Source organism: Sciurus vulgaris, assembly GCF_902686455.1.
Source record: "Sciurus vulgaris genome assembly, chromosome: 6".
In the NCBI taxonomy this organism is placed as follows: Eukaryota; Metazoa; Chordata; class Mammalia; order Rodentia; family Sciuridae; genus Sciurus; species Sciurus vulgaris.
In genome coordinates this window covers 122,507,557-122,526,357 of record NC_136466.1, presented here as the reverse complement: position 1 = coordinate 122,526,357, position 18,801 = coordinate 122,507,557, and the positions used below count along the sequence as shown (strand labels likewise).

The 18,801-nt window shown below is 35.0% G+C and overlaps 2 protein-coding genes across 5 annotated transcripts in view; one reads left to right on the top strand and one right to left on the bottom strand.

Annotated features, from left to right (window-relative positions):
- The window catches only part of ERCC8 (ERCC excision repair 8, CSA ubiquitin ligase complex subunit), a 57,491-nt gene extending 39,893 nt beyond the window's left edge, over window positions 1-17,598 (bottom strand). For 2 of the 4 annotated variants that reach the window (XM_079144040.1, XM_079144041.1), the window contains exons 1-4: window positions 17,448-17,598; window positions 9,404-9,499; window positions 4,627-4,728; window positions 827-950 (exon numbers count right to left, since the gene is read on the bottom strand). In XM_079144040.1, the coding sequence (XP_079000166.1) occupies window positions 827-950; window positions 4,627-4,728; window positions 9,404-9,499; window positions 17,448-17,524 (399 nt within the window). In that variant the 5' untranslated portion in view covers window positions 17,525-17,598. The remainder of the gene's footprint in view (window positions 1-826; window positions 951-4,626; window positions 4,729-9,403; window positions 9,500-17,447) is intronic. The other 2 variants (XM_079144043.1, XM_079144042.1) reach the window with 2 other exon arrangements.
- An 88-nt stretch (window positions 17,599-17,686) lies between these two features.
- Window positions 17,687-18,801, top strand: part of NDUFAF2 (NADH:ubiquinone oxidoreductase complex assembly factor 2) — a 179,342-nt gene continuing 178,227 nt past the window's right edge. Inside the window, exon 1 of the mRNA XM_079144049.1 lies at window positions 17,687-17,904. Within this exon, the coding sequence (XP_079000175.1) occupies window positions 17,778-17,904 (127 nt within the window). The 5' untranslated portion in view covers window positions 17,687-17,777. The remainder of the gene's footprint in view (window positions 17,905-18,801) is intronic.

Sequence of the window (18,801 nt, the reverse complement as noted above, 5' to 3'; positions counted from 1 at the left end):
AGTAACAGGATCAAAAAAGAAAACAATTATTTAGTTTGAGTAATTAGACATATTCTCTGCATTCATTTATAAAACAATATTTGTTTCTCTGACTAGAATCCTACCTATACTTCATAGTTTTATTAGTTATTAATATGTGGTTGGTTACTTAGTTCATTAGTTATCCTTAAATTATTTATTCTGCAATTATTCACAGTACTGGATTTAGTAGTATATAAAATACAATCCTTTCTTTGTGGAAGTAATAATGTAGAAAAACAAGATATATGAATATGAAAACAACATAAAACAGTACACTATGTTGAGAAATGAGAATACAGAAAACAGTGCTATGAAGTTAAAATAAAAGATGATTAATGTGGATTCCAGAAGCTGAAATCATTGACTACACGATAGAACTGCAGGAACCTTAGACATCATATAGATTTATACCTTAATTTTATAGTGGAAGAGACCTTTGTTAATTAATTAATGACTTTACCTAGAGTAACAGCTAACAGGTTTGGGGCATTTATATGTGCTAAGCAATATTCTAGATATTTTGCATAGAGTGGCTTATTGAATCCTTAAACTAGACCATAAGGTGCCATCATCACCCCTATTTATGATAAGGACACAGACACACAGAGGTTTGGACATTTGCCCAATGTCCTACAGTTAGTCAGCAGCAGAGCCAGGATCTAACTCAAGTAGTCTAGCTCCCTTTAACCACTCTACTGCTTTTACATATAACATGCAGGACACCTTAGCAAATAGTCACATGAAAATGGTTTAGGATTAAATTCTTCATTTACAGAGCAGTTTGAAAAGGTTTCATTGTACTTACTTGTAATGTATTTGTGTCCCATACTTTCAGAGTTTTATCAAATGAGCTTGATGTGAACATGCCTGTGTCATGAGGATACCACTGAACAGTCTCCACACTGTATTTGTGAACATCAGGATGGTTTCTACAAAACAGAAATCAACATTTAGAGATAACATGTGAATTTCAAAACTAGGACTATATTAACCACAAGTAGCAGTCTCAAGTAAGATATGAATTGCCATAGCTACACCACATGCCTATGACCTGCCTATACAGAAAAGAAGAATGTTCAGGCATCTCTAGATTAAAGCTTCCATGTTATGACATGGAGGTCTACCTCCTTCTAACATTCAAAATATGGACAAATTCCTATTGCTGTATTATGTAGTCTGGAGGGATTAGCCAGCTATACTGGAGTTCTTTCATCTTGGTGCAGGCAATGGTTTGTCCTTACTAGAAGAGATCTCTTTTGGTTTTGGATTTACTTTTCTCAAGTTATCATTCTATCAGTACTATCATTCTTAGAATTGTTGAATGCCTCACACACATCCATGGTATTCCACACAGTATTGCTTCTTATCAAGGAACTTACTTGATGATGAAAAGAATGCAATTAGTGGATGATCATAGGATTCATTAGCCTTATGTAACACATTGCTCACAGAAGCATGATCTGTTGAACAGTTATTGATGTTATGTATAATATATCAGGTTGTGCTGGACTGAAGAAGTCAGTCTATGCTCTGAACCAGTAATCGATCAACCCAGTATATGTAATCTTAATTCAAGCAAACTGGCTGCTAAGACTTATGAGACAATGCAGGAAATCTAAACACTGACTAGATATTTACTACCAGAAATTAGTGTGTGATACTGTGGTTATGCTTACAAAAAGAATCTTTATGCTTTAGAGATACACAAAAACAAATAGATGAAATGTTATCTGGGGTTCAGTTCAAAATAATCCCAGGGATGGATGGGTGTGGGGTAGAAGTGAAACGAGATTGCTTACTACTGATAGGTATTGAAGCTGGGTTATGGGACACAATTCATTATATGATTTGCTACTTTTGTACATATGAGAAATTTCCTATAATAAAACAAACCAAAGTTAATAGAAAACTGCTGCAACCTCATGCAGACAGAACAATCATGGGATCTGATTCCTAAGGGTGAAGGTCTGTATCCCAATACTGAATAAAGGACAGTGGATATCTGTGGTACCAAATGCAGGAAAGAGAACATAAAGGAAAGTCACAAATGCTAGCTCAGGTAAAGACAGCTGTAAAAACACAAAGAATGTACTATCTACCCATATTTCCTTACATTCTCTATAATTATATATGCTTACATAATGTTAACTAATTTCCCCTTTCTTTCCTCCCTTGTTTTATATAGGTTAACTGTATAATTAAGTCCATAGGGTATATAATACTGATACAGTATCATATAATAATACTGGAAAACCAGATATTACTCTGAGCTGGAGCTGGATATGTAACTAAATACATTCAGGATTATAAGAGGATGTGGAAGAGGATGACTCTTTGGTTGTAGAGTGGACAGTGCATTGGGTTAGGTTGGAACTTCTTTAAAAAAAAGGGTAAGTATGGGAAGCAAGATGTAAATGGATGTTGGACAATCAAATGGGTGAATGTATCCTTTTTCATGGCTGCTAAGCATTCAAACTCTTCCTGTTTGGGGGAACTTCCTTGTTTTGTTGAAAAGCAAGCCCCTGCCTTTTGTTACAGAAAGCAAAGGATTCCAGATTTCTTTTTCCTGCCCGCTTGGCATCAAGGGCAAGGATATGTGTCCTGGGTTTTATTGAGTCTACTTGAGATTCTGAAACAGCAATTACTAATGCAAACCCCAAGGAGAGTTAGCCATTATTCACAGCTATGAAGTTGAGTCAGTGTTGGTAATCAGTTGAATCAGTGTTGGGCAAAACCCAAACTAAATTGTTCCTGAGGTATGACCTTGACTGTATTCTCTCTTACCTTCTCTTGCTTTCTGCTCATTTTCTAAGTTTGATTCTCCCATTTTCCTGATAGTTACGTGAGATACTAAAGCTCCTTCCAATAAACTTCTGCTTAAAATAAGCAAAATTGATTTCTATTTCCTCCTAACAATCTTGATGGTTTTAAATAAAACAAATCTTTAATAACAAATAACATCACAAGTTAATTTATATTTTCAATTTAAATTTTAAAAAAGATAAAATGTCATATTATTCTCTTACTATGTGTGATTTGTTATTCACATTTAATAAGAACTTTGATAAGGAATCTTTCTAGTGCTGAAGAACAAAACACATCAAGTATACCAATAATAAATATCAGAAAATAATCTAAGCCACACAAAATTTGGTGAATTTTATTTAAATTATTTTTTAAAATTAGATTGTAAATTCTTATAACATAAAGATGTAATTTGAATTCATTTTGTATAGATGGTTACTATTGCCCATTTTCAAATTTGAAGTCATGTGTTTAAGATAGCATTTGAACCCAAGAACAGAGTCATAATAAAACAAGAGTTATGCACAAAGCATTTACTTTTGTTACATACCAAAAATTCAGTTCATAGTTCTTCACAAAATAACATTATATGGCATATGAAATATATGCAAATGCTATTTTGCTACATAACAATCTTAAAATGTTAGCTAAGATAAAATAAGATAAAAAATGAATGAAAGTAATATAACATCATATACTTTGAGGTGATACCTTGTTCTATACTGTTTTTTCCTAAAACCATATTGCTTTCCACTTATGGTAGTTTTATGGTTTTCAACATGCTTTTCAAAAAATATTTCATTTATCACAGAACCCTTATAAACATGAAAAGAAAATATAATTATCTCTAAAACAAAATAATTTGAAGTTTAGAGAGATGAATGACTTTTGAGTCATTCAAATGTGTATTTCCAAAGTGAAGCACCAGACACAGAAACAATTGTCAGTCTCATAAATGTACATGAACTTCAGAGCCTATTATGGTGCTTTTGAAATAGTTTTAATAAAGAATGGTTGCTGATGTTAATGTATATGAACTTTCTCCTCTCAGACACATTTTCTCAGTCCTTCTTTTAATGCAAAAGTCTGCTCAGATATAGGTTTTATGAGAGAAAATTAAATAATCATCATGAAAAAACTACCGCAAAGTTACAAAACAGTTTATTAGACATTTAAAAACATTTTTCACAAGAACAGTGAGAAATGACAAATAGAAACATGTTTTTATGTTAAGAATCTTTAAGTAAATAGAGAGATAAAAGAAGGGTGTATGTGTGTATGTGTGTTTGGTGAGGGATTATGTGCATATTTATTATGTCTAGTTCTTTCCCCCCAACCCCTCTTTCTTTCTTTCTTTTCCTTCTCTTTTTTCCTGCTGTATTGGGAATTGAACCCAAGGCCTCACACATGCTATGCAAGTGCTCTACCACTGAGCTATATCCCCACTCTATATCTAGTTCTTAATCTTTTTATTTCACTAATATCAGCTGAAAAGGCTACTTTACAATTAGCTGAAAGACTCGTAACTGAATCTTACATTAAGTGGTACCAAAACCCGTAATTATTCAGGTGTGCTCTGTAGGTAGAGATTAAAAAGACAGAATCAAAAATGTTTTTTAAAAAAGTCTATCCTTGAATTTCAGTTATTTTCAAGAAATACTATCAAGAGATATCCATGTAAATATGTCATTTGAACAATTTACTTAAGCCATTCATATGACTACTATTTTCATGCTTTATATTTGATGCAAAAAATACTCAACTGTTTACAAACTCATGATCGCATTTTTAAATACACACCTGCTGATGGAACACACTGCTTTACATGTGTAATAAGGTTGTCTGCTGGAGTTCTCAAGGTCATAAAGTACAATCACACCATCTGAACCACCTGATAACATACTGATAATAAAAAAATTCACATTAATTCACCATTTTATGTATTTCTTTTATTTAGGAGAATTGTATATCTCTGAAAATTGATCTGCAAACACTTAAATGTATTAAGATCATAGTTCTAACTCAAGACGTCAACATACTGAAATTTCTTAAAATATATAAAAGAATGAATACAGAAAAATTCAATTTGTGATCATTAAAAGTTTACTTTCATGATTCCAAAAAGAAAAGATGGTAGAAATAAGATAGCAAAGGATATTTCTCACTAAGAAAGTAAAATATCATAAAGTTGTTTCAATGACCTAATTATAACTGTGCTAAATGAAAATGTATCAGACAGACCAATTATTACTGATTCTGGCTATAGGAGCCTGGGTTCGTTACATCACCTGTCTAAGCTTTTCAACATTTGTAAAAACATGGGGAAATTTCATCAAAATCACATATTTGATGTAATGATAGAAGTATCAAATTTATTTTCTTTTCTTTAATTTTTTTTTGTGGGGGGGAGGAGGATAATAGGGATTGAACAAGAGTCACTTTACTACTGAGCTACATCCCCAGCCTTTTTGGAAACTACTCTAAAAGAAACTTGAGCACTGTGTGGTAATGCATGCCTGTAATTTCAGCAATTCAGGAGGCTGAGACAGGAGGATAGCAAGTTTGAGGCCAGTCTCAGCAATTTAGCAAGACCCCGTTTCAAAAAAATAAATAAATAAAAAGGATTGGGGATGTTGCTCAGTGGTAGTTTCTTCCCTTTTCTTATGAATGTATACATTCAATTCATTTAACGTCAAATGGGCAACTATGATATGTCAGGCACTCTGTTAATGCAACTGAACAAGACAGGCATGATTCCTGTCCTTGTGAAGTTCCAATCCAGTAGGAAAGACAGGTACTATACAGTCTCACATAGATTGTTAGTTATAAGATCACTGGGATAATAACTTATTTTTATACTAGTATGAGGATTCAGGGACTGTTTGCAGACCATCTAATTATAATTTTCAACTGGCATCAAAAGGAGGAATGGAGTTAGCCAGACAGGTATATGAAAGTAACAATTCGGGTTCATTCAGAAACTGAAAGGGTATGCTGCTGGAGAAGTGTGGTAACGTGGCGAGAGGTGAGAGGTCAGTGGGGCCAGACAACTTGGAGTCTTACTTTTGAGTTTAAAAGAGGGTGATGTTTTTGGAAACATTTATCTACTCTCAGTCTGGTTTATTATATAGGTAGAACCTGAAAAACTATTCTATTCAACAGCTTTGTAAAACAATTTCTAAAAAATCAAAAGTAACATATAAGTGTATACACTGAAACCCTTTATATTGATTGAATTATTTTAAAAATAACTTGCAAAACATAATACTTGATACTTCATATACTTTAATCAGTTTCTTACCTTCGTCTTTAAAAATATGCTACTTATATTTTTTGAATTAGGTACTTTTCAATATAATTTTATGTTTTCTTTTTCATAACATTGCCTGAAATAATTTTTGAATGTAAAGTTGTGCTACCTTTAATTAACTTTCCTGAAGGCTTAATATTTTCAATTTAAAAAATAACAATAAGTGGTGAAGTATGTGGTAAATTCAGAGAAAATTCTGCTAAATGGAGGATATTCTTGATTCTTTTACATATTGAAATATGTACATATTTCAGATTAAATATTTTCACTGTTTCTGTCTTTCTACATCTGTTCATGTACCTTTTTTTTCTTTCTTTCTCAGCACTGGGGATTGAGCCCAAGGGTACTCCACACCACTGAGCTACATCCCCAGCCCTTTTTATTTTTTGAGACTTGTAATCCTCCTGCCTCAGTCTTCCAAGTAGCTGGGATTACAAATGTGCACCACTATATCCAGTGGCATTCTTTTAAAAAAACAAGATAAAACTCTCTTCAAAAAGTTCTCTATTTTATGCTTCCTTGGGACCAAATCTAAATATTACAAAATCTTAGACATTCTGAATTTTATTCTATTATTATTCAAAATATAAATTTGCCCAATTAAAACAGGAGACCATCGAAAGACTATTCACAAACTTCCAAACAATGAAGATCTTTCCCAATCACAACTCCATCCTTTTCTCTTCTCCTTTTCAAAGAAACAACTAGAGAGTTACCACAATATATGCCACAACTAATTCCAAAACTATTTCTGCTGTATGAAGCAGAAATACTTTGACTTTGTGAAATTTAGTTTTTAACCATGGCACTGCAAGTGTATCATGTATGATCAATGTAAAAAAATTATTTTTAAAGTTGAACTTAACTGGGCTGGGGTTGTGGCTCATTGGTAGAGCACTTGCCTAGCACATGTGAGGCACTAGGTTTGATCCTCAGTACCACATAAAAATAAATAAAAAATATTTTTAAAAAAGTTGAAATTAACTGGCTTTTATAATAATGTCAGATGTTTTACTTTTATTAGAATGGCTTCCAAAAGTTTTCCTTTAATTCTATTATTTGGTTGAAAATACTGAACCATTATTATAAGTAACTGACTTTCTATTTGAAGTATTTGATGGCACTAACATTATTTATTTAACTGTCAGGTTAATATTTTTTTGGTAGGATGACCATATTAAGAGAAATGGCTTTATGCTTTCATACAGACAAGAAAACTTGTTATTAAAGATAAATGTAATTAATTAAGAAGAATTTAGAAGGTATAAAAGAAAAGTTTCTGACTGATCTTCAGCCCTGGCCCAAAAGGTGACACCACATAGCCTTATAGTTAGCAGTGGTTTGTTCCCTCATAGTCATATTTTGAAGTTTATGTGAATACTTCATGAATAGGTTTTGATATAACTATTATATAAGGAGTAATATGCAAATGTAAGAGTAATATGCAAACGTACCTTCTGCAGTTGAACCTGTTAAAATGAAATTTTTGGATGTCTTTTTAAAATAACACCTGAGTTTGGAAACAAAATGTTTCTTTACAATATCTGTATGTTCTGGTTTCTATTCTGGTTTTCAGTGATATCACTATAGTGTCAGTACTACAGTGTTCATGGTTGATGGTAAATATTAACAGATATTGGACAAGTTACATATACAATGATTGTTTTAAGAAAAATCCTTTTTATTTCTTTTGCTGTCAAAAGGATTTAATGCAAAAGTGCAAATCTTAGCAAACAATGACACAAACAGTTGTATTTTTACCATGTAATAAAGGGGAACAACACTGTGGCAAGTCTTCAAACTTTTCTCTATATGCTCTACCAAAAGATTCCTTAGGCTGTATTTCCCAATCACATTTCATGCACATATAATCTAGAATTTTTCACTTTTCCCACTAACTCTGTCAATTGGCTTTATATAGTTCACAGGCCATACAAATAATCACTATGCCAAATGGTTGGTTGGAGTAATAGTCATCAATATTCTTCCCATCAGAACCTAAGATCAAAAGAAATCAGCTATGCCTTCATGTCTGTATATATTTTATAAGTGAGTAACTCACAGCTGCCCTTGAATAGGAAGTGTTATATTGAGCCTGAAAACTCCAGGAAAATGAAAACAATTATTGCTGGTCATGTTTTACCCCACATGCAAAAGTGAAATCTTGTTCCCTGCATGTTTCTCATGTACTATGAGATGAGACCATGGCAGAAGCTAGAAGAAAAAAGTAGTTTACCAAATCTATCCTGACTTATTTTAATGTAAATAATAATGTTTCATTATAAAATAAAAATTAGGGGACAAATGTTAAACACGCCATAACTGTTTTTATTTACTTTTATATATGGTCTTATTAAATACCACAGAATTTTACACTTTCTTCTTCTTCTGTTTCAGTACTGGAGACTGAATTCAAGGCTTTGCAAATTCTAGGCTTGTGCTCTTTCTTCCAATGACCTACACTCCCAACCCCTGAATTTTTTTATAAGAGTATCATGACAAGTTGTGAGAATATGTTCAGATTCGGATTTTTCAAAGAACTTCAGCTATTGTATGGTGAATAAATTGAAAGGAATAAAATTATATGTGATGCTGCTTTTGATTATATTTACCTTAATTAATCCTCACAACAAACTTGTTAGATAGGTATTATTGCATCCATTGCATAGCTATGGCAACTGAGAATTAGAAAGTTTAGGTAAATTGCTCCAGGTCATACAGCTTATAAGTGGTAAAGCCAGAAGAAACTCAAACATATTCTCCAAAATACATTTTTTTTTTTTTGGTACTGGGAATTTAACTCAGTGACACTCAACCACTGAGCCACATCCCCAGCCCTATTTTGTATTTTACTTAGAGACAGATTCTCCCTGAGTTGCTTAGTACCTCGCTTTTGCTGAGGCTGGCTTTGAACTCGAGATCCTCCTGCCTCAGCCTCTCAAGCTGCTGGGATTACAAGTACACACCACTGTGCCTGGCTCCAAAATGCATTTTTACTATGTTTTAAAACAGTATCTGAAGACACAGTCCAGCACTTAAAAGCCCTCTGAATCCAAAAGAAATTCAATGATTGCTGATTTAAGATAACTTGGAAATGTCTATTTGGAAACACTTTGTATTTATTTGAAATTTAATAATGCTGGTTAAAAAATGTTATAATTTAGAATTTTTCCTTATTTTTAGGAAGCTTCTACATAATTTATCTGAAAAGGCAAGATTTTATTGCATCTTACTTAGAAAAGCAATAAGTAAATATAATAAACTTACTATCTCCCTTCAACAGGTTCAATGTCAAGGGTGTTAACTCCACTGCCATGGATTCTTTCAATATCTCTGTCTTTGTTTAGCTCCAGTCCCAAAACCCTTTAACAATTAAAAGGAGAAAAAAGAAAGATGAAAATTAATGATAAGAAAGTAATTTAGCATAAACAAATTCCTTATTTCACCAAGATAACACAAAATATAAAAAATCAGATGCTTAAATCTATTACACACTTAAAGATATTTACAGATTTAAGACTGTGTATAAAATTTTAAAGTATCAATAATTACAGGTAAAACTTGTCACTTGAAGCAGCACCTTAAACTTTATATAAACAGTTTAAAGTTTTTTTGAAAAAGAATGAAACAACTTTTCATGAACAAAAGGTTATTCTGAAAACTTAAGACTTAACTGAGGACACCCAGTGGATAAAAGCTTAAATTACAGGATTTAAAAAAAAAAAAATTCTCCAAGTGTTTTTTAACAAGAAAAACAAAACAAGTACGTTCAATTCAACAATTAAGCTTTTTAAAATAAAATCAATTTTCTCTGTTTATCAGAGCTCTGATCCCAAGAGGGTGGAACTAAAATCTATTGCTTTGTACCCATCTTTTCACTTGAGCCAAACCTTGGACCATAAAGCAGAAGTATGTGGTAGAACAGAGTAACCTGAGTCCAAAGTTTCTGGGTGGAAGACAAAACAAGGCAGTCCCAGAGAACTGGAAAACATCAATCAGGGAAACCACAGAGAGGAAGAAGCACAGAAATAAAACTGTCTATTATCTCTGGACTCAACCCGAAATGGAACATGCATGGATTTAACACCGAATAGCATATGAAAGATTTTGGAACCTAAACTAACCAGCATTCAGGTCAGACTGACCACTGAATAGTACATGCCAGAAACAGATCTGAAAAGGCTTTGAAAACTGAACTGACACTGAACTTCATCTTGCCAAGTTGCCTTTTAAAACAAAAATATCAACATATATCATAAGATTGAAACAAGACTAAGAATCTCATAACAGAGTATTCAAAATGTCCAGGATGCAATGCAAAATTACTTTGCATATGACGAACCATAAAAATTTAAACTTACATGGGAAAAGACAATTTTAGTAAGACAAAGGAAATGATACGATCTTTGGAATTATTTCCTTCAAGGCAATCACAATAAAATGTACGCATGAGACTGTAAACACACTTGAAATTAATGTTAAAATAAAAAGTGTGAGCAAAGAAACAGAATATACAAGAACCAAATGGAAATCTTAAAACTTCTCAATATAAAATTATTTCAATTTAATGGACTCAATCGTAGATTGAAGTTGACAGAGGAAAGAGTCAGTGAAGACAGATCGACTGAAATGACACTATCTACCAATGCAGGGGGAAATGATTGGGGGAGGATGGAGAAGAACGGAACCTCTGGAACCAAAGGAACAATTTTAAAAGGACTAATGTGTATGTCACTGGAGTTCCAAAAACAAGAGAAAATGTAGTGAGGGAAAAAAAAAAAAAAAAAAGGACAAAATGGCTGAAAATGTCACAACTTGCCAGAGAAAAATCTACAAATTCAAGAAACACAATAAATCCTATGATAAACCCAAAGAAATCCATACCCAGACACATTATAATCAGACTGCTAAAAACTGAAGAAGAAGTCTTTAATGCAATCAGAGAAAAATTACAAATTATCTTTAGAAAAAAGTGATTTGAATGACTGCAGATTTCTTTTCGGAAATCATGAAGCTACTAGATCTACTCTATAAAAGATTAACAACAATCTTCAGATGGAAAAGAAACAGTATAAGAAGGAAACTTGGGACATCAGAAATGAAGGTACAACAGAAATGGTAAATATCTAGGTAAACAGACTATTCTTTTTCTTATAATGTTAGATAATTGAAACAAAAATTATATTGTCTGATGGGATTTATTATATCTAAATGTAATGTATAAGACAACACACAGGTGGCAGAATAAGCGTAACAAAGTTTCTATCTGCCAAATAAAGCAGTGAAATGATAAGACAATGAAAAGTATGTATTTAATAATTCATAGAGCACTCACAAAACTTTTTCATATATATGAAAAAATATAGTCAAAATCACAAGATTAATTAAAATAAAATACTAAATAATGTTCAAACAACCCCCCAAAAAGGCAGGGGCAGGGGGAAGGATGTAGAGCAACTGGTACTCTCATCCCTGCCCGTGAAAATATGTTTTTAGAAAACTTTTAACTTTCTTAAAAACTGAGATATATTCTTAATATTCCACTACTAGGTATTAGCCCATGAAAAATAAAAGTATATGTCAATACAAAGACTGGTACAATAATTTTTATAGCAGCTTTAAGATGTAACAATCAAAACCTGGAAACAACTCAAGTGTCCATCAACAAGCGAATGGAGAAAACAAATTGTGGTATAACCACACAGTAGAATGTTTGATAGCAATAAAAAGGAATTGATAAATGCAACAACATGGAGAAATTTCAAAGTAATTATACTGAGTGAAAGAGGCCAGCCAAAAATTGTTCTATTTATTTAACATTCTGAATATCCAAATTAATGTACAGTGACCTAAAGCAGATCAGAGGTTTCTGGAGTAAGAAGAGGATCAAGCTGAGGAAAGAGGAAGAATTACAAAGCATCACAACAAAATTTTTAGGTTTAAGGACTTTTGTTTTCTCTATCTCTGTTCCCCCTGCCCCCAAAGTACTAAGGATTGAACCCAGGGTGGCTCTACCACTGAACTACAACCCTAGACCCTTTTTATTTTTTAAGTTGCCTAGGATGGCCTCATACTTGTGATCCCCTTGACAGCCTTCTGAGTCACTGGGATTACAGATATTTGTAACTGTGCACAACATGTTTATTCTCTTGATTATGGTGCTGACTTCAAAAGAAAATAGCATGTCAAAACTACTGTATACTATAATCATATCAATTTGCACAAGCGTATGTCAGTTATTCCTCAATAAAGTTGTAAATATTTCTAAAGGGTGTTAATTGTGAACATTGCATATCAGTGGTCATGGTTTGCCCTTAACCACTGAGGAGGAAGAACAGTTGACAACTTCTTTGAATAAAAGAATCACACAGTTGATTAGTTAAGCAAAAACATCAGTTAATGGAGAATATTTAAAATAAAATAACCTTAAGCACTATATTTTAACTGAAATATACAAGCAGTCTTCACTTTGCACAGTATGATGTATATTAATTTCAGTTATCATGGTGTATTTTAATACTACTAGATCCCCATCAACAGTTCAAATTTTAGTCATCACAGTATCTTAAATGTGAAAAATAGCATAAGACACAAAATTTACTACTAGAGTTTCATTCCACAAACAAATAACATGTGGATCAAAATTAGTGACCAATATTTATGACTTCTTTCAAAGTCTATAGATGACTGGTCATTTGTACATGTGTTACTCAGTATACATACAGACTCCTAGATCTGTTATTTCTTTGCCCCTAAGATAAACCTACATGAAATTTTATGAAAACTAATAAGTAAAAGATGGAATTGGCCAACAAAATAAAAGTGCACCAAAGAAACAAAAAGTGTAATGCTGAAGTGAAACTCAAATTTAACGTAAGTGGAAATAAAGAAAGAACGGCTGGCTACGGAATTGTTGACCCTGCTGCCACTTAAGAAACTCTATGCAGAATGAGGAAATCAAGTGAACTTACAGACATAAATAAGGGAAAGCGGCTGTGATAAAAGGATGACGTTCCAAAGGAAGTGATGAGTAGGAAACAAAAACAAAACCTCGCATTAAAGGAACGCTCAAAGCTGTTTCATGATTAAGATGTAGAAGATAAAACACTGGAATCTGATCCAAACTTAGAAAAGAGCAGGACAACTAACCAATGCATAGAGAAAGACCCTCATCTCATATGTTTAAGTTATAAAATGAGAAAGGTAAGACTATTAGTCCAAAAAAAAAAAAAAAAGAGAATGAGAGAGAGTAAGGCAAGCAATATTCAAACTCAATACATATTTTTTAATAAGTAACTCAATATATATTTTCTTTAACAAAGAAATAACTTTGGTTCTGTTTTACATTACACTGTTTTACATTACAATATGCTAAATAAGTATTAGCTTTACTACTGTTCATTTTCTTACACATTTGTAACTGTAAGTGTAATAAATTTTTCAGTATTTTGACAAAAAGATTAAAGATCACAAAAAATTGCAATTTTTCCCACTGATCATTAAGATCCTTTTGTATAGGTCAGGTTGTGCAGCCAGACTTTTACTACTGTGTAAAGAACACTACCTGAATATATGTCAACTGTTTGAAGTAGAATTAAATGTGCTGAGTGAAGTATGATATCTCTTTTTTCAAAATATACCCATATTATACATATTCCATGATTTTCAGGTTTGGTTAAAATTTATTTAATTTTAGTTGAGTGAAAAATCTAAGGCACATGCAAAGAAGTGAATGTGGACTCTTTCTGAAGCAATGATTCTAATCCTGGCTATACATTAGAATAATCTAGGTAACTTTAAAAAATTCTGCTATCTTAGGACAACTTAAGTCGAATCTCTGGGGGTGGAACTCTGGCATAAATATGCTTTCCAACCACCTGAGGTGATCCCAATATTCTAACAAAGTTTTATCCGCCCCCATCATTTGTAAGACATCATCAGTTACTGAATAGCATTTTGTTTTAAGCCTTTTGTTTGGAATGAGTATTTCGTAAGTGGTTCATTTAGTTTTTTTAAAGAATAGTAACTCTCTCTTTGCATTAATATTTCACCAGCTCATGTTAGAATGAAATAATAAGAATAATAAATAAAACTGACATTAATGGGTTAAGGACAAACACTGAGTTTTGGTAAGTAGGCAAAGCAGTTGGTAGAAGAAACGTGAATGGGATCATCAGGGTACAGGTTTTCAGGCAGAAATGGTTAAATTACGCTTTGGGAATCATATATTCAGAGAAATGAAACCCATTTACAGATGGATTAATCTAGTGATCTAGTTAAGAGATTTCTCAGTATTTTGAGCTTTTAGTTCTTATAATGAAATAAGAGGTTTAGGCCACAGAATTATGAAAAGATTTATGCTTAGTTGCTTCCTTAAACCAAGAACTTTTTAGAATTAAAAGACTGACAAACTCAGCTTTTCAGTGGCTCACATATTTAAATTGTTTCTGACATTATAATATCTCTAAACATATTAAATTTATAGGAAAAAAGGTGTAATTATTTTTTAAGAGTAAAGCTATTTTCACTGAAATTAAAGATGAGGCTACAGCCAAGTTCACTCACTTACAATGTTTACTTCACTGATCATAATAGAAGAACTGAAGAACTACTTGGTATAAACAAATTGCTTTATTAGAGGAGACTGAGAGGTTTTAGTATAGATTTGGCTTGCGTTCTTTCACTCACTGAAATAAAAACCTCTGGATATTTCTATGTGCTCTAACCCATTAGAGTAGATGACTGAGTTGAAAAAAATATTATTGTCATCTCTGCACTAATTGGGGTTAGGGAGAAGAATCAACAGAGAATATAACTTTAATCATGTTTAGAGCTAACCAAAATGTGGCTTAAAGAAAACAACAAAAAAGACTGAACATTAACTTATCGAGATAAAATTACATTCAATATTTTGAAACATTTACTATGCTAAACATGTAACACTAAAATGTAAAGATTACACAACATTTTAGTACATAAAACATCATGGAATTGTTTGCTGAAAACAGCTAAATAATAATTTATTATTATCTATTAAAATAATTTATTATTTTTATCTGTTTCTGACTTATGGTAGAAAGCCTAGAAAATGACTTCCAAAATCTCTAATTCTTTGTATTCATAACCTTAGATAATTTTCTCTCCGTCAATGTGAGCAAGACCTAGTGACTCACTGCTGATGACTGGAACATGATAAAAATAATGAGATGTCACTTCTGAGATTAGGTTATAAAAACAGTTTGGATTCCTCCTTGCTTTCTTGTTTGCTTTGATAGGAGCTAGCTGTCATACTGTGATGTGCCCTATGGGGAGACCCATGTGCCAAGGAATTGAGGAAGGCCTCCAGGCCAAAGCCAGTGAAGAACTAAATCCTGTCTACAACTACTTAAGTGGAAACAGATTTTCACCCAGTCCAGTCTTGAGATGATTGTAGTCACATTCAATATTTTGACTGTAGTCTTGTAAGAGACACTGAGCCAGAGAGAGAACCCAATCAAGACACATTAAGATTCTTGACATCTTTAGCCTGTGAGATAACAAATCTTTCAGTTATTTTAAGCTTCTAAGTTTGGGATACTTTGTTACTCAGGTATTGATAACTACTGCATAGCTGAGTTCTTCCTTTGGAATATTAGACTGAATTATACCCATTAGTTTGTCAATAAGCATTTTATCTTTTTCACTATTAAATTCCTTGAGAAAGTCATTAATGTTATCAGTACCCATTTGCTTTATTCTCTTATTTTTATTCCCACCATTCCTCTGAAAATACTTTCCCCAAGATCATTAGTATTTAATATAATGTGTGCTTTTAATTCCTCATATTTCTTGAGTGTATGTCACTTACAAAATACTTTAATACAACTTCAGTACGAATAAATTGCATGAAAAAAAGTAAAGCTGAGTAATATGAAAGAAAACTACTGAGTGAAAAGAGGGCAGGTAGTATGAAGCAGACATGATGGTTCCTTCCTTAAACGCTGCATCCTCTCAGCATGTATGATATTTCAGTTCCTCAGTTTTAACTCTACCCTTGTGGTTACTCCTTGTAAGTTCATCTACATTCTCTTCTTCTGTCCAGTCTTTTTATATCCTGGGGCTGGGGATCAAACCCCCAGCTTTGCTAATGGGAGGCAAGCACTCTTCCATTGAACTACTTCCCTGCCCCTTCTGTCTAACCTTAAATGCTTATGTTTCTCAGATTTTTCCCATTTGTAGAGATCAGTGATTTGAATCATGGTCTTTCTGACTCTGGTGGCTGCGTTTGTGCTAGGAACTGCCTGTGCAAAAGTGCAGGTCGAGATGACCCAGTTGCTATGGTGATGATGGCCAGAGGAAACTGCAGAGGCTCAGAGTTATCAGTGGGGACCTTGGGCTCAGGTACTAGCTCCCAAGGATAGAAAATTCCAAGCAAAACAAGCTGAACCTAATGTAGAGCTAGTCCTGCGTTCTTCAGATTGCCTGCTTTGCTGAAACTTTCCCACAAATAATCTTTTGATGAAACCTATATAATAAATGTGCTAAGCTAGCTCTGGGTCAGTCAAACTCCATCGTTTGACTGCCCACCTGGCCCAGTCTTTTTCTATATGTCTGTTTGTCTTTTCTTCATCTCCCATTGCCCCTCATCTGGTTTCTGAATTAATGGCTACGTCTGAGAGCAGACTTATTAATAGTGCCTGGCTGATCTTATCTCTTTGTGACTCCCTGTCCTCATGTCAAAGAAATCTAAATTTTCCTTGAGCACATAACTCAAATATGCAACTGCGTCCTTCACTCTCTGAGTAAATATATTCAGAGGTTCTTCAACATCATATGGGTAAAACTTGCTTCCCCTTTGTAACATCTTATTTCAGAGAATGTCACCAACATTCAACTTCCTACACAAGGAATATATCTGGGAATCATTATTGACTCCCCTTTTCATCATTCACCTATTCACTCATTATCCAAGGCTGTTTATATTTCTTAGACATTTTTCAAACTTCTTCATTCTCTTCATCCCACTTGCCTCCTCCCTGCCCCCGGTTTCCATCAATTTTTTTTCTGGACAAGGGCAACATTCGCCTAACTTGGCTCCTACTTTTGCTTTCAATTTCAACCCATTCTTCAAGCAGAAGTCAAAACCGAATAGCTGTAACCTTACTCTGATCTTCATAATTTTACGCAAGCACACAAGGCTCTTCCCCATCTAGCTTCTGCCAACTTTTCCAAGTCCATCTCTTGTCAGTGGCCCCAGACTTCGTCTCTAGGATTCAGCCATTGAGCCAAAGTCTGACTGGCCCGTTCGAGGAAAAGGTAAGATTTTCTTTACCTCCGTGTGGACTCCGCTCTCCGGAAGCGCACAGGGTCTTCCAAACCCGCTTGTCGCGCGGACAAAAAGCCCAGCATCGCGTTTCCTCACACCACCTTGCACACTGGACGCCGCCATGACAGGGCTTGGAGGAAGAGCTGCAACAGCAGAGCTTCCCATTGGCCAAACTGTGATACCATCTGACCAATGGTGGATGCCGTTACTCGGAGGGCTCGCGGACGGAGGCTGGCGGGACTCCTCCAGCGCAGTGGGCGGGGTCGGCGGCTGGAGCGTATGTCCCAGCGCCTGGGCAGATCCGCTTGGGTTCACTCCGGGAGCTGAGTGGCCGGCATGGGTTGGTCTCAAGGCTTGTTTCGCGCCTTGTGGAGAGCGCTGTCAAAGGAGGCGAAGGAGCATGTGGGCACAGACCCGTTCGGAAACAAGTACTACTATATCCCGGAGTACAAGAACTGGAGAGGTGAGCCGAGGGAGAGGAGACCTGCGTTTGCTTGGTCAGTGAATAAGGGAAAAGTGAGAGCGCCTTGTCAACTGCCGGGGGACACTTAAGGTGTCACCGAGGGTATATTCCGAGTTGGTCCGCCCGGTCCTCCCCTTCACTCGGGTGTCGAAGCCCCGCGGCGTCTGGCCCTGCGGTGTTCGCCGCAGCCTGGCCTTGCGAGTCCGCCGTCTCTGCCCCGCAGCGCCTCCCTAGCCGAGCCCCGGGCGTCCCGCGCGAGCGCCGCGCACGCTCTTGAACCCGCGCGGAGGGCTTAGTCCTGGCCCTTGGGCGACACAGACCCGGATCCGTCCGCCCGGATCTTTTGCGAGAGAAGCAGGGAAGTGGCTATTCGTGCGCCTGTGCCTGGCTTGCGACCAGGGCCGAGTGGTGCGTAATCGAAGAGGTGTATCTTCAGCTCCACTTTCTCACCGTTTGACTTTCTCAGTGGCACCTTGGCTTTGGCCCTGGCCCCGGGGTCACTTTCTTCACAACCCAAACCTGTCAGAAATAGGTCCGTGTACACTGTTGTCTTCGAATCCTTCAGGGCCACCTGTCCTCTTTCCCAGAAAATTGTGTCCTAAGACCTCAGTTTTAGAAGCCTGGCTCTAATTGTGGTGTTTCTGTGCAGGACGCGTGCCAAGTAGTGGAGCAGGTGGTTTGGGGTGTTAGGAGGCGTTCCTGTGCATTGAGATCACACTTTATAGAGCCCTCATAACCTCTTCTGTGTTGTCCTATCACCGCGATGCTGCAGATCTCAGGTTTTGGGCGAAAGAAGTTGGGTTAGAATCTCCGCTCTGATGCCTAATAATTTAGGGATCACAGGCAAAGTAATTGTTCACTCCATGTCTCAGTGTTCTTACTTAAAAGTTAAAGATA